Raw genomic sequence first — 16,475 nt, 5'->3', positions numbered from 1 at the left:
ATTCATGTTCAACTTCAATTATACCCCACCATTACTACCAAGTCTTTTGAGAACCTTCCTCATACTATATTAAAATTACTTGATTATTTCTGATTAAGCGTAGTGTGTCGGACATACTCCAACCTTTAATTCTACCCTTGCTCTTTTATTAGTGTAAACCATTTGGTCATGGTCATTTTTAATTCTAATCCGGCTATATAAATTTATTACCTTTCAGCTCCGTGGGCCTTCAGGGCTGCATGGAGCTCTCAGGCCATTAAAGTGCAGCTTTTACACCAGGACTTCATCACATGACTGTCCATGGGGCTATGCTGACACAGGGACTGCTGCAAATGCTTTAAATCCCTGGCTTCAGGAAGAAAAACAGAGCAGAGCTGCTGAGGCAAGCCCTCCATGACGCTTCTGAGAGTTAGCCACACCCCCAGAAGCCATTTTAAAGAAGAGTATAAGGCTGTAAAGAAAGTGATGACTCCTACCTGTAAATCAGCTCCAGATTCCTCCTGCCCCTCAAATCTACAACCCAAAAATGCCCTGTAGCTCATGATCACATGAGGATTTGGGCTCATCCACAATCTATTACATCACCTATTTTGAGCAAAAAAACCCAGCAACTTCAGTTCTGAGGTATCGCCTCCCATGTCAATCATATAAAGAATAACTGGTGGCATTTCATAACAGGAGAGCTAAGATATATGGGAGTTTCTGATCACTCTTGAATGAATTTTTTATTATTTCTTGTACATCACATTTCTCTAGCTTGTCCATGAAAGCATTACTCAAAAGTGTCAAAAACTTTACTACAGTCAAAATATATAGCAAGAGGTTTATTACCCTGTTAGAGATACATAATTATGTTGTCCCAATAATGATTTGCATCTCCACAAATCCAGTCTGCTACTCAACTCCTCAAAAAACTGTTCTCAGACTATTTTATCTCTAGACCCTGATTACAAACTTCTCTTAACTGCTCACTCACAGACAACTTCAAGCTACCAAAAAAATGACAGATCAAGTCTTTAATCTGTCCATCTTCCAACTGCATAATACACAACCTAACAGATTGTAGAGACTTGCTTTTCTTTTCCAGTGCTGGAAGGCTGTATTTTTATAAAATCAAGCTCAGGTAGAAGTCCCATATTTTAACCCGTCCAATTGCTTTATTCAATCCCTGTCAGCACTTAAGTTGATACCTCAAGGCTTGCAAATGCAGGATTTCTGTGTTTATTTGAGAGAGGTATTATGTTCAGTTTTCCAGACCTGCCTCCTTATTCTTAAACCACATTAAGAACTACTGGAAGCACGACACCCAGCTTGTTCTGACAATGCCTCTTTTGACATATCAGTCTCTGACAGTGCTGCATCTTATTAGAAAACAATATATCTGTTGAAAATTTCTCTATAAACATATTTTACTGAAGACCAGTACCAAGACACCAATTCTCTTTTTTAAAGTTTCCAGCTTCCTTAATTACCTCACTCTCTAAATTGTTCCTGCTTTTAATTATTTTAAAAGACTGTTATAACCCTTAAATGTTCAGTTAATTCTCCTAATTTCCATTTCATTCTGCACATCATCCTGCTTACATTGGCTATTAGGCCTACTTAGCTCAACCGGCCTACGCATTTTGCTATGCAGGCTTTTTTTGCCCCTTTTCTTCCTTCTCTCCAATTTGTTGGGCTTAGATTTAGGGTCATTTTGCATTTCTGAATTACAAAAAAAAAATTCCTCTTTTTAGTAATTTCAGGTCACAAATTCTAAAAACTTTTGAACGGATTAATGATCAAGACCATTTCCATAGTTGCTGTTTAGTGACAACTGCAACCATTGCTTGAGCCAGCTTCTGAATATAACTTACTTTCCTACTTGTATGCTATCAATAAATAATTTACAGCATCAAGCAATTATTTTGCCAAATTATACCACATTATGAAATACACACCATTTGTTTAAGTAGGAGCTATCATTTTGTTGGCAGGTAACCTATCAATTTGTACCAGGCAATTATATCCAGACTATAAGCACCTAGAAACCACAAGAACATCAGTCATCAGGGGAAGGAGTGGGCATGAAGACACAGACGCTCCAAATCATCTGTAATTTCATAGGCCAGAATAATTTGGTAAAAGGGAGTCTACAAACCGTACCTGATCCAAGGCAATTCCACTTCTTACCACAGTTACTTCACAAATTAGAGGATTTGAAGAACACTTTGGCTAGCTTTTGCCCAGCAAAACACATGTGGTTGGCTTTTCTTTCCTGTTGTGAAAACACTAGAGGCAAAGTAGGATATACCTCAAAATTATAACATTACATCTTCTCATGAGAAGCCACTACAAATTATCAGTACAAAACAAGATGTACTGGGAAGTACCAAATGCCGGTTCTTTTGAGTTATTATTAACTTTTATGTAGATGGGTGGAGTGAAGAACTGTTTTCCTTCTCATAGATTCATCAGAATCACTCAAGAGACACATAAGATTTAATTATCATTTTTGAACGAAAGTGATCATTTATGGATCTTAAGGACATTGTGTACATTAAATAAAAGCTACATACACAACAATTGCAGATTCAGACCCATATGGCACTCAGGTGACAAACAATGCTTCTTCTGTACAACTTTTGCCGTTCTTTCAACCTAATTTTTGCCATTTTACAACAGTATTTGCCAACAAGCAAATTAACAGTTTAGTACAGTCAAAGAATTTGTAAATTCAGAGTTAAGGCTAAGTTCTTTGGGGTAGAGACTACAAATTCCCAAGAAACATAATCCGTTACAGTAACACAAAGTTAATAAAAATACCAATCCCCAAAATCTTATCTTCCTCGTTTCTTTTGATTGAAGAATATTTCTAAGATTTTCTGTGATTATCATTATGTATTCAATTTCTTTCATGCATACATACACCAGAAAGTCTTTACAGGAGTAAAATTACTTTAAAAGGCAGGAAACTAAGCATTACATCCATATTTTAAGAAATGAAATAACAGAAAATAAGACATTGAAACAAGATTTTGTAAGGCCACGAGCAACATGCAAAGCAATGTGTATATGATACAAAGTTCTACTTCCTAGAAAAGGAGGATGAAAGAAAGGGAGGACCAAAAAAACTGAGGAATACTATCTTCAGCAAACCCTGCACAAACGAGATGACTAAGCATAATTCACTCAACTTAGCAGAGCAAGGGGATGGGGCAGAGAACGTGAGAGGAGTAACTTTTATCAAACTACAAAACTATTTCAAAACCTATTGCCTTCAGAGGCTTTAAGAAAAGGGGGGAAAAGTGCTTTGATTTGAAAACAATGTTGTGCTTTTAAACAGTGCCCCCTCCTGTTCAGAAATAAACTGTGACTTTCTTAGCTGAAGTGCTACACAGACCATATCGATAGCAACAAATGGTCACTCCCTTGTGACCTGTGCATGATTTACTTTAACCAGCCAATTTTCAAAAACTTAAACCAATCTCGGCCACAAAACTGTCAAAACATATTATATTTAAACTAGTTCTAAGGTTACTTTCATCAGCGAAGCCAACTTGTGAGTGAGAACAGACAATTTGGAGCTTAAGAGCACTCAAAGCAGCAGGAGCATTGGGAAACGTCCCGGAAATCCTCGCAACTCTGCAACAGCCACTACTGGGCTGGATACATTCAATCAGAGCTGTTTGGATAAGAAACTCAGTTTGCTAATCATTCCTTCCAAAATGCCATAAAGGAGACAGCATCTGGCTTACCTATGTCTAAACTCTTCACCTACATATGACCCTAGACTTTCTGAAAAATTACACTTTATTTCATTTTACTAACAATTTGCAACAGTTCAAAATTTAGAAAGAGGCAATCCCATATGATCATTATTCGTATATTTAAGAAAAATTGCTCAATTCTGGATAAGTTATGAAGTAGCATATTTTCTGACTTCTACGGAGCATGTCTTCCAGATTTTACATTCTGCTACAATATGTGCCTATTCAGCTGAACCAGTCATCTCCATATATGTTCCATTAACAAAAAGTATTTTATGTAATACAGTCCAATCTTGATCTTTAAGCTGTATAAGAAAAAGAATTTTGAATGTTTTCAGAATTTCTCACAGAATGTTTCTACTGTTCTTAAGCACAAAACCAGGGAGGGGAACAGGTTTTTTTTGCTATGTTAAAAAAAAAAAAGCTTACAACTGTTTGCTTAAAACCCCAATAACTTCATTCTTTAGAGTGAAGACTTGAAAGAATGGGACACCTTTTTGTCATGTCTATGCTTTTTTATTAATGCTGTTATTTTTTATTTCCACCAGAAAATCCTCAAATCCAGCTTTAAGGTATCATGGGGGCTGGGAAATATGCACCCTCCCAGTAAATATTTGTTAGTGCTTCAAGGCTAAAATCTCAAAAGATTCAGTCCATGAAGTGCATGCTCCATCATAACACACATCAGGATTTTTTTCAAACAAATATACATACACTGCCCTCACAGCCTAGTTGAGCATACTCTAGCCCAGTTTGTATTTATATATACTGCTCACATTTATTGTGCCTGAGGATAGCACACAAAAAACAAGCATAGAAAGAGGGTACCCCCTCTGCTCGATTCCTACTAGCACTGCAACGTAGAAAGGGAGAAACAGGAGGGGAAAAAAAAAAAGGCTAGAAGGACCAGAGACTGTGATTAGCTAGAAAAGCAAGTTGGTAGGAAAATGTGAGCCTGAAGCCAAAGAAGGTATGGGAAACTGATGTTTGGTGAGGAACTGAACTGGAGAGGGGAAGAGTCTGAACTGGCTGAGTTGGGCAATCATGGCTAGGAAAGGGTAGGGAGAGGGTTACAGACTGAGAAGGAAGGGAAATGGATCTGACAAAAAGATCAAGAAGAGGGCACAAAGGCATCATGTAGGTGGGAGGCTGAGAAGAACAGAAATACTAGTCTGTAGGCCACCAGAACTGAGGAGGAAGGGAGGCTAGGAAGAACCATACAGTACTAGAACTGGGATCGATTAGACTAGATTTCATGGTGATATCACAACTTAAAGCAAGGAGGCCACATGAAATAATAAACGAAAAGCAATCTGATTACACCTCTATGATTATTTTACCTACCATCTAGAAAACAAAATAAGTTTAGTGGAATATATGGAGGTGGTGTTATACTACAGATGGCACATATGAACCATTCATGACCACATGACTAATGAGATATACTCCAAAGACAACCCAGCCCCATCTGGCTCAACATCAAGCAGTATGAAACAGAAATTCCTATGTAACAGAACACACAAGAACAGTATCACAAGGAACGCACTCATTCAGCATCTGAACCGCTTCAAGGATCTGGCAGATAACCTAATCCATAACCAGGATGGCTACTATCACTGTAACGACAAACACAAAATGCAGCCAGCAAGTGCTGAACCAGCCAGTGACTGGGACAAATATGTTCCTGAAAGAGAGCCCTTAAGAAAAAAAGGCTATCAGTTAGTGCTATCAACTAGTGTTTGAGCTCTGAAGACAAATGCAAGACCCTTATTTGTGACAAGACTTGTGTGAAAATATCAGTCTTTAAACAGTGAAAGCACCACTCCTCCAGAGCGTAACAACCATAATGACAATAAGGATGACAACTATTTAAGCACAGTCTCTCTGGAGTAGCACAAAGGAAGCATTCAGTACAGTCTAGAGTCAGAAAATTACCATAGTTTTGGATGGCCCCTAAATTTAAAAAAGTTTTAATATCCAATTTGATTTATTTACACTTGCATTCAATAACTGAATGAGACAAAAAATCCAAGGAACATAAAGACATCTTGATCACAGCTGCTATACAAGTTATGCTGTAGGGTGAAACTGATTCCTTCAAATTACTAGTTTATTGATTGCATTCCATACCTATGAAGTTTAAACTTGAAAGGTAATATGGTTCCAAAAATAAGAAACCAAAACATTCCAGATGATATCCAGTCTCATTAATGAGTTAACTAAATGGATAAGGGAATCCAGTATTTATTTGTGATTTATTAAATGAATCGGCTATAATGTCTTCAGTGTGTATACTAACAGGAAAAAACAAGAAAAAAATCAAAAATTAAAGTTGGAAAAACACTGATTCTGACACACTAGACATGTTTATTTCTTGGTTACTTATTTACTATCAAATGTTATGCCAAAATGTCTGTGTCTACATATTCTCACATCTAAAATCTAATGCAGTTCATGATAGTCATTAACAATGACCAACATAATTTTGTCTTTTAACAATTGTTATAATACACAAAATAGCATACCCTTAAAAAAGCATACTCAAAACTGGCCGAGTTAAACAGTATAAACCATTCCAACCCCCTGTTCAAAGATCTCAAAATATAATTCATGTTATATCGTGTATTCATTATCCTTCACAGGACCTGCAAACCAGAAAGGGCTTGAGAACTAACATATTTCTATTATTTCTTTTACAGCCTGTATGTGAGATGCCAAATGATGGAAGAAATCCACTGTTCAGATGTAAAAAAGGTTGCTGTAACCAAGATAATTTGTCTCAACAATTTTCAACATTTGGGAAGACAACGAGTCCATTTAATTCAATGCTCCAGGCCAGCACATCTCTTATGTCCGACATACAATAGTTCTCTTTGGATCTTCCTTAGCTCATATTTTCCATATCCCTAGCTAGACATTTTATATACATATAACTTTCTATGGCACTACCAAAAAAACTTAGATTGTGTTCTCAGTCTCTTTCTATCTGAAATATTACATCCGAGTTCTCAGGAACCTACTAGATTTAGCATGTCTCAGTTCATTCCACTTCAATACCAATCCTTATCAAGTTCAGCTTACTCAGATATACTGCTACAGGAGATTTATAAATACTCATTTACCAATTTGTTCTGAAAACCTTTTATACTGCATATCCAGATTAACGAAGTTTCTCAAACTGAAACCTTGCAGAAAATGGCTCAAGTATGGAAACTCCTTAACCTTCCCCACAATAAATAGTAGCATACGTAACTTATCTACCATAAACATGTTTTAATGCTTTTACCAACCTCTTCAGCTGTTTGTCTAGCCTTATTTACGGTAGAAAAACAAAATAGTCTCTTTCTGTAGGCATTCATGTTTTAATCTGAGCTGCTAATCTAAGCAATTTTTATCAGCATGTATTTTAACAACCTGATCTCCTTTTCACTGATTTTTTTTCTATTTTTTAAAGCTAAACATTACTACATCAAACCTCTTCTAGTCTCTTTCTGTCCCCCTTCACAAAAAAAAACAGTATATTTGAATGTAGTGGAGTCATCCACAGCAAAAAATGGTGTTGAATTGTAATATCTAGGATCAGGCCACAGAGCTTTTAGAAATAAATCAGGAATTCTTTCTTCTTAAATCAGTTTTTGGCCTGATTGTGGGGGGAAAAAAAAAACCAGCAACAAAACAACGAATAAAACTTACTGCCTACATATCACCATCACGTCCTCTCTGTGACAGATGTATACTTGGTCCTAGTCTGGTTACTTCTTTTAATATGCTTAGATTGAGGCTTTGCTATTTCCTGCCTTAATTTAATTGATTTCTGATCTGTCATCTTTTTTAAAGGTACTAGATATTTTATGTCTTTATTCCTAGAAGATGCATCATCCTTAAATAGATGTTCCTTGTCACCTATTGGATGTCCAAGACTTAAGCAACCATAATTTAAGATCCAAAGTTGTTTTATGGGTGCCTGACAAATATCACTTAGCTTTTACCTCCTGAACACCTTCAACCTCGAATAACTTTAAAAAAAAAAGAAAACACAGAATCTTTAGTTATTTTTTTTTTTGTTTATGTGTTTTTCATTATGTATAACATAACTAAGCTTTAAACAGCAAAATTGTATTATCTTTGTCCAACTTGTTTTGACAGTAAGAAGAAAGTGTGCAAGAGGTGGAAGCCGAGGCAAGTGACCTAGGAATATAGAGCTACTGTTTGAACATGCAAGTGTATGGGTAGGAAAGCCAAGGCTGACCTGGAGTTGAATTTGTCAAAAAATTCAAAGAGCAACAAGAAAGGATTCTGCAAGCAAATCAGCAGCAGAAAGACAACTAGGGAAGGCATGGACCTACTGCAGAATGAGGCAGGGAAACTGGTGATAAAGGACATGGAGAAAGCAGAGGTATTTAATCCGCCTTTGCCTCAGTATTCACCAGTAAAGATGGCCTGCAGGAGTCCTAGGTCCTTGAGACTAGAGGGCAAATCTGCAGCACGGAAGACTTACCCTCCGTGGAGGAAGTTAGGCAGCCCTTAAACTGAACATAAAGTATGTATCCTTGTAGCACAGGAGGCCAACAGCATTTTGCAATGCATTAGGAAGACTGTCACCAGCAGGTTGAGGAAGGAGTTCCCTCCCCTCTACTCAGCACTGGTGAGGCCACATATGGAGTATCGTGTCCAGTTCAAGGCAGATATGGACTTACTGGAGCAAGTCTAGCACAAAGCCACAAAGATGATTAAGAGACTGGAGCATCTGACATATGATGAGAGAGCAAGGCAGATGAGACTCTTCAGCCTAAACAAGAAAAAGCTCAGGGGGATCTTAGCAATGTATATAAATACCCAGTGGGAAGGAACGAGCAAGAGGAAGCCAAATCCTTCTCAGTAGCGCCCACTGACAGGACAAGATGCAATGGCAAATTTTCCTGCATGTGGGAAACCTTTTTCACTGTGGGTGATCAAACACTGACCAGGCTGTCCAGAGCAGCTGTAGAAGTATTCAAAACCCAGCTGGACACAGTCCTGAGAAACCTGCAAGACACTGCTTGAGCAAAGGGGTTAGACTAGATGGTCTCAAGAGGTCCTTTCCACCTAAACAATTCTATGATTCTGTGAAATTGAACAGTGTCTTTCCTTAGGTCCTCACTTCAAGCAAGTTTTTTTGCCTATGATCAGCAAAACACAAAAGCACTCAAAAGTTGACATGTAGTGTGAACAGATTTCACGGATTGGTAGGGGTTGGGAGGGACCTCTGGAGATCATCTTGTCCAACCCCCCTGCTTGAGCAGGTACACCTAGAGCAAGGGGCACAGGAATGTGTCCAGGAGGGTTTTGAGTGTCTCCAGGGAAGGAGACTCCACAGCCTCCCTGGGCAGCCTGTTCCACTGCTCTGTCACCCTCACAGGAAAGAAATTTTTTCCTCATCTTTAGGTGAAACTTCCTGTGTTCCAACTTGTGCCCATTGCCCCTTGTCCTGTCACTGGGCACTACTGAAAACAGCCTAGTCCCATCGTCCTGACGCCCACCCTTCAGATATTTATAGGTATTGATTAAATCCCCCTGCAGCCTTCTCTTCTCCAGGCTGAACAAACCCAAGCCTCTCAGCCTTTCCTCATAAAGGTGATGCTCCAGGCCCCTGATCATCTTGGTAGCTCTCCACTGGACTTGCTCAAGCAGTTCCCTGTCCTTCTTAAACTGGGAGGCCCAAAAGAGGACACAGTACTCCAAATGTAGTCTCACTAGGGCAGAGTAGAGGGAGAATTTACCAAATCAAAGGCCAAGCCACCTCACAGAAATTGTAGCTTGCATATAATTTTTATTCTTTTTCATCAGTTATGGGTACAGCAACTAAACAAACCAAAAAAATGCAAAAAGCACTTGACAAATTCCAATTGTAAGATTACATGCACAAGCAAACGTGGAAAACATTGTGGTAACTAGCCACTGATCAACCTAAAAATGTTTTTAAACAAAAGGATTCTTAGCAAGCCCAGAATATAACTGGTTTTCTGCTCATCTTCTTCAGACATTTGCCATTCAAACATGATAAATACGTCACAAAAGACTAAAAAGCTATTTGTTTCCTATTAAATGACATCAATACCCAGCAACTAAAAAGCCAAAGCCATTTATTTGTCAGAAATTCAGAGGCAAAATATGTTTGTAACTAAGATTTTAAACCAGTCTAAAAATACCTGTAACGTCTGTGTTTTAATGTAATTGTATTTTAACAGTACACTTTTCATGCACAGATTCTTTAATTTTAGTGTTCGATCAAGACTTTTTGGGGTGCTTTTTGTTGGTTTTTTAAAGTGTTTTTTTCAAGCTTACAATTATTTTTACATGTATGCTGTTCCTGATATTCATATGTCTGCTTTCTTTTCATTCTTCCCAGCATTATAAAGTACCTGCAACTCTCCTACCTTTTCAGTTAACAGGCAAGACTGTAGTAAAGTAACGTAAAACTTCCATGAACATATCTGAAGCATATCTGAAGAGAGATATGCTTTAGGGCAGTAAATAACACTGTGATTACCAGATTTGAAAGCTGCAATATGCAAAATGGTACAGTAAAACTGTTGGGGGCGGGGTGGGAACCCACCCCACCACTGAGTTTTTGCCTAGTTCAAAGCAAAATCCAAGGAGCCCATCCAATCCTGGCTCCTTTGAAGTCAATAAGAACATGCCAGGCTGGCAGGGTAATGCCACTGTTGAACAATTTATACGCTATTGACATGGTTGCTACCTCCCAATTTTTCTATACCTGTTTTTGAATTGAACAGTCAAACTCACTTAGTCTTTCAATCTATCTTAACTGGCATTAAAATAATATACTTCTATATAACCGCAGGGCTTTTATAACAAGTTGACTGGAATGAAGGAAATAATGAACACAAGTAATTGAAATTAAAATACCTGTTATTGAACAGTACACTATGTGAGGAGCAATCTTTTTAATGTCTTCATAACCTAGACCCATTTCAGCCAGTTTCCCAGGGACGTAGTTTTCCACAAAAACATCAGACACTGCTGCAAGCTTTAGAAAAGAAAAGGATGAATAAGATTTGTTAACAAGCTTCCAAAAGCTCAGTATATTCCTCATGTAACTTAATTTAAAAATCTCACTAATCAAAATGTTTCCAGTCTTCCTGACAAAATGAAGCTTAAAAATCTACTGAGATATTTTTCAACCTGTTAGACTGTACATCTGTGCAAACTACATTAGAGATGCTGTGTAGCTAGAAAAACTGCGAAAATCCCAAAGCAACTAAACAAAACCATAATATATTATCAGTATCACATCAATTTCCCAAGACTTGGTGATGGTGATGATTGCTCTGAAAACTTTTATACCTGCACTTAGCTTGAGAAAAAGGTGGGAGAAAGAATGCATCTTTACCCTTCGTACTTTCTCTACCTTAGAAATAATTTTATAAATTGTTTTTCATTTTAAAATCATTGATTACAATTACTGTTACAGAGTCCATATATCTCACTTCCTGTATGTAGAAGCAGAATAGGGAGCCCAAAAATTTTATTGGGTTAAAATTAACATCTTAAAGCCACCTCAGTTAGAATAGTGCTGTCAAGCTCTGCAACATGTCTTTCTCCATCACATCTAAATGAATGAACCAGTCCAAAAAATCTACTGAAGTTAAAGATTAACATATAACTTTTATAAGAAAAAAAATGTAATTTCAAGGCCATTAAAGTTATAAATAGATACACATGTTTCAATAAGACTTATACTAATTAAGAACTTCTGAAGCAGGAGAACTACATGTTACAAGAAAGATGTATGCCTTGTAGATTTTTTGCTTGGTTAGGTTCCACACCCACCCCCCCACCCCCACCCCCCCCCCCAGGAATTAAAGAAACTGTTCCCTGACAGGTACACACATTTGTGCACACATTTTTAGCATAACCTAAAACATTTGGTTTCTTAATGCTATGTGCAGCTGATGAGAGTCACATTCTCTGAAACTACCATGTTACTGTCTGATTAATACATTCAGTATTTAGACCACCTTCTATAAACTAGCATCATCATAACAGCAATCACAAGCATTTTTCTTCTAGCATGTAGGCTGTTCAGCTGAATTTAAGGCCAAAGAAGCTGCCAGGCCAGCAAGTATTTAACAGGAAAGCTAAAAAACAAGGCAGCACACAACTCAGGAATGGTTTAACTGGATGAACAGAAGAGACATTAGTAACATGTACAGACACTAAGCTCAGCATACAGTAAAGGTGCATTTTAAAATACGTTATGAAGTATTTTTGAAGTGACTATGTCAAGAACCTGTAGGACCACAGTAAAATGAGAAACTGTCTCTAGATTCTTAATAAGCATTGCTGGGTTTCAATGTGTACGGCTGGCTGGTTTGTTAATTCATGATTCTGTAGAAGTGAAAGGAACATAACTTCAAGGAAGTTATTAAAAAATAGACATTTTTCACTAGAACGTTCTCAGGATCATCCAAGTTTCCACAGAGCTAAAGCATTTGCTAGTAAAAACAGAATTAGCTCAGACAGATCTACGGTGTCCCAATCCTCTGTGCGGGACAGCAGATCAAGCCAGCAAAGTAAGGTAAAGGGAACACAACAGGGGCAAGCTATTTGCTCTTTAATAACGTGAAAAGTAAAGCCAAGGGGGTTTTTATTTTCTCTTTAAATCCTTCAGAGTACATACATAAATACTTTTCAAACTGGTAATACCACACCCTTAGCTTAATTCATTCAAGAGACAAAATCAGTTACAATTTGTGTATTGATTTCACCGGGATTTTATAATCTACCCAATTTACAGGGATTGTATGGGCTAAAATGGTTTGAGAGTTGTTGTCCATCTCATACTGAAGAAACATCATCATCTGCAAGCCACTGAGGAAGGAAGTGTGACATACAGGACTGTAATATCAAAAGCACCATACTTCTGGACTTGGCAACATACCTGGGGTGACAACAGTGCTAAGCAAGGATACAATGACTTGGGCCCAGCTCAGCAGTGTATATATTCTCAGAGAGAAATTAACATAAATTTTCAAGACATCCTACAAGCGCTGTGTCAGCTGTGCGACTAACGTTTTCATGACACTTGGAAATAGTCTTTAATGCATAAAGGCAGCAGTCTCTGTATACTCACTGAGCCAAGCATAGGTACCCAGGGCTCTGCCATTGTGGAGAACTGGATTCAGACTCTGATCCAAAGGGATTTGCAGTCTAAATGGGGTTCTAAGTCCACTGCCAACTGAAATTTCACACTTCATGTCCTACAAGTCCTCTGAACATATAATTTGTATTTTAACCTCTAACAACAGAGCAATACAACACAGACTTGAGTTGGAATACTATGTATTCCAGATAGGACTTATATATTCAACATCTATGCCTCAGGAAAGAAAAGAAGGCATCATGCATGCCAAAGTAGTTATTAAATTGAATAATGCAAACAAATAATGATGTTACTAACTTGATAAAGCAAACTATTAATACCTTTTGGAATTTTTGTGTGGGGTTTTTTTTGTGGTGGGTTGTTTTTTGGTTTTTGTTTCTTGTTTTTTTTTTTTTTTTGGGGGGGGGGGGGGGGGCTTGGGGGTGTACAAAAACTCCACACAAAGGAGAATGTGCATACACATGCATATAAACATATATACACACACACGTGTATATGTGTGAATAGTTTGCTTTATCAAGTGAGAGAGCATGCATAAGACACACTGACCTATCAGCTAAAGGCAATGGAAGGGAAGGTGAGCCAGCAGCTCCCAGCCAACTGAATTCTCACAAGTTCTTCATAAATAAGTAGAAAAGTCAATTAGTTAAGGCTAGATAATACTCAGGAGAAAGGTATCCTCAAGGTTCTTAAAATGAGCTTCTGACAATAACTGCAGAATAGTGTTCTAAAGAGATACTGAGCCATATTACAACAAAAGGACGTGAGCGCATACCATCACCAAAGACAAAAAATAATTTTCACTCAGGAAGACACACAAATATTTGAAAGGCAGTTAACAGCGAGCCAAATGCATTAGGAAGGAAGACAAGAACAAACACTGTCTGTTTCCAAAACCTTTAGAAGATAAACATATGGCTTCATAACAAATCAACAATAAATGGTTCTGTTCTGCAAAGAGAAAAGGCACTGCAGAATCCTTGGCTTGTAAGCTCCAAAGATTTCCGTATGAAGTATCTTTCACATAGCTGACAGGGAGGAAAAAAGGTCAAAAATATCAGACAACGTATTTCCATTTCATTCAATATTCCCCCCTCAAAAAAATACTACCAGACAAATTCCACTTATGGCAGGACACATACAGTCTCGCTGTGAAAAAGTCATTGAAACTGATACTGAAACAAGCAGTAACAGAAGCCAGCTCACCCTCTTAGATGTGTTAGTACTGCAGGGCTAAAAACACAGCACTAGGAAGTAGCAGGTCTTACATTTCTCTATTTAAAAAAAGGGATAATGAAGCACAAGTTTCACAGAATGTGAAATATGATGCTTTTAGTAATTTTTCAATGGAAAAATGGATCACCCTTAAATGACCTTTACCTTCTGAACTCAAATACTGAAAAAAAAAAAATACTAAGTTTGATCTACAGGACAGTATTTCTTAGAAAGATGCAGAGCAACTGAAGTCATGAATACACTGTAACATTCAAAAACCTGCAAATACTGGAGCCCAGTATCTCCTCTTTGCAAACTGCTCACTGACTTAATCAGATCAGTCTTAAATCTTTCTAATGAAGTAGTACAGCAAGATCAAATGCAGCAACAGTAAAAGGAAAATGCTAGGCCATTACACCTTTTCCTCACAATATTTCATCTGAAGCTTCTGATGACATTTTCATGTAAATTTTATACCTAAAATCATTAGCAATTACACCAAACTCTGAGTCCAAAGCACAGAGTACAGAGGCTATATACTGTAATTTAACAAATTTACTGCACACACACATTTTTAATAATCATGTATCAAATTAATACTTGAAATGCAGAGTTTATTCTTTATCGCTCAGGATCAAAACAGTACAAAATAGGCACAGTTTGCATGCTATCAAAACTTACCTCTCTGATCAGCTTTGCTCCTTTTGAATCCTTCATGTTAATAGCTATACTCTGGGGATAAAAAAATTACAACAGTAATTTATGTGAAAGCTGTTCTGGTGATTATCAGCCACTTCTAAACATAACCAACAGTCAAGTTTCATACTACAGCTAAATCAAGTAAGTAAATTTTAACACACACACCGCCTCCCCCCGCAAAAAAAAAATTCTGTTGGTAAAGCAAGCTGCGCTGTTTCACCAATAGATCAGACAAGCACCAAAACAAGCCTGACGTATGTTCAGCTAGGAGCTGCACTGCAGTCTGTTCACTGCCTGTTTGCACAGGACCTACTACTGCAAGTACACATGGGGACACGAGAACCACTTTGTTTCAATGGCAACAAGCCATTAAACAGCACAGGCATGTCACGAAACTTCATCTTAATCCTGAAGCTTCACAAGCTTCCTTTAGCCAACCTAACTACAGTATGATGCCTCTCTCCTCCAGCTCCTGCTGATGCAGGTCAGCTGAGATGGTACCCTTGAAAAAAACGATCCATCAAATAAAATAACCCTTACTTTCAGCAGGGTTCATTTTCAATTTGCACCAGCAACTGAGGACTAGCAGGACCACTCTTGCTTTCTGAATTTGCCTCAGCTGACAACAGCACCATACCAGAGATTTGCTGCCTTTTTTGTTCTAAAAAGCTCTTTTTTCTCCTGAAATTTATTCCTCATAACTTAAGGCCATTGTAACTATTGCTCCATTATATATGTTAAGAATCAAACAAAGAAGTATTGTCTTCAGTTGCGATTACAGAAAACATAGATTAATGTTCAATACTGCACTCCATATACCTTTTTGTTTCTATTGACACTGAGAAAATAAACACTTTCTGTTCCAGCAAAAGGTGGGCCCCAGGCTCTTGTATCATCACCAGCTCCTAAAAGAAATACCATCGCATTTTCATAGTTGTTCAATATCACACTGCCAAGAAATAAAAACATCATATTTAAACAACCTAAGCTTCATCTAGCAGGCAGGACAAAAATTAGTCTATTTATTTTAGGATATTTATGTAAAAAAATACTGAAAAGTGGACATGATTAAGCAAGTGAACATAGTATTTGCTAGTGGTGGAATTACTTTTAGGCTTTAAAATATTAATATAGAGCCACATACCACCAATGTATTCATGGTTTTTTTGGCTGGTTTTGTCTGTGGGTTAGTTTTGGGGTTGTGGGTTTTTGCTGTATTTTAGGTTTGGGTTTTTGGGGGATTTTTGATTGAGGTTTGTTGTTTTGGGTTTCTTTTGAGGGTAGGATTGGGTTTTTGTGGTTTGGGGGGTTTGGTTTGTTTTGGTTTTTAACTTAAAGCAGAGCTACAATACCATTCTTATAGGCAATCTGGAAGAATTTAGCCGAAGCTCTTGACCTGCACACCAAGACACACTGTGTACATGGTCATTAAGCTATTCCTGAAACAATCTGGACACAACATCAAGATACCACTGATCAGCAACAACTTGTTAAGCTGCACACTGCTGGAACACCAACAAAAAGAAGCACTTGGTATCGCTGGTGCAATCCCCCACCTCCAGCCCTTCCAGAAGGCTCTTGCCTTAGAGAAAGACATGATGGCATTAAAGCTGCTGCAGGCACTGACATCATTTATGCTTAATTTC

At 37.7% G+C, this 16,475-nt stretch overlaps 1 protein-coding gene across 3 annotated transcripts in view; it reads right to left on the bottom strand.

Moving 5' to 3' along the window:
* SUGCT (succinyl-CoA:glutarate-CoA transferase) overlaps positions 1 to 16,475 on the bottom strand; it is a 333,594-nt gene that overhangs the window by 309,971 nt on the left and 7,148 nt on the right. For all 3 annotated transcript variants that reach the window (XM_075083703.1, XM_075083704.1, XM_075083702.1), the window contains exons 4-6: positions 15,649 to 15,734; positions 14,812 to 14,862; positions 10,659 to 10,779 (exon numbers count right to left, since the gene is read on the bottom strand). In XM_075083703.1, the coding sequence (XP_074939804.1) occupies positions 10,659 to 10,779; positions 14,812 to 14,862; positions 15,649 to 15,734 (258 nt within the window). The remainder of the gene's footprint in view (positions 1 to 10,658; positions 10,780 to 14,811; positions 14,863 to 15,648; positions 15,735 to 16,475) is intronic.

This window comes from Phalacrocorax aristotelis, chromosome 2 (assembly GCF_949628215.1).
Source record: "Phalacrocorax aristotelis chromosome 2, bGulAri2.1, whole genome shotgun sequence".
Taxonomy (NCBI): Eukaryota; Metazoa; Chordata; class Aves; order Suliformes; family Phalacrocoracidae; genus Phalacrocorax; species Phalacrocorax aristotelis.
Note: the sequence above shows the minus strand (reverse complement) of the source record. Positions and strands in the feature narration are given on the sequence as shown.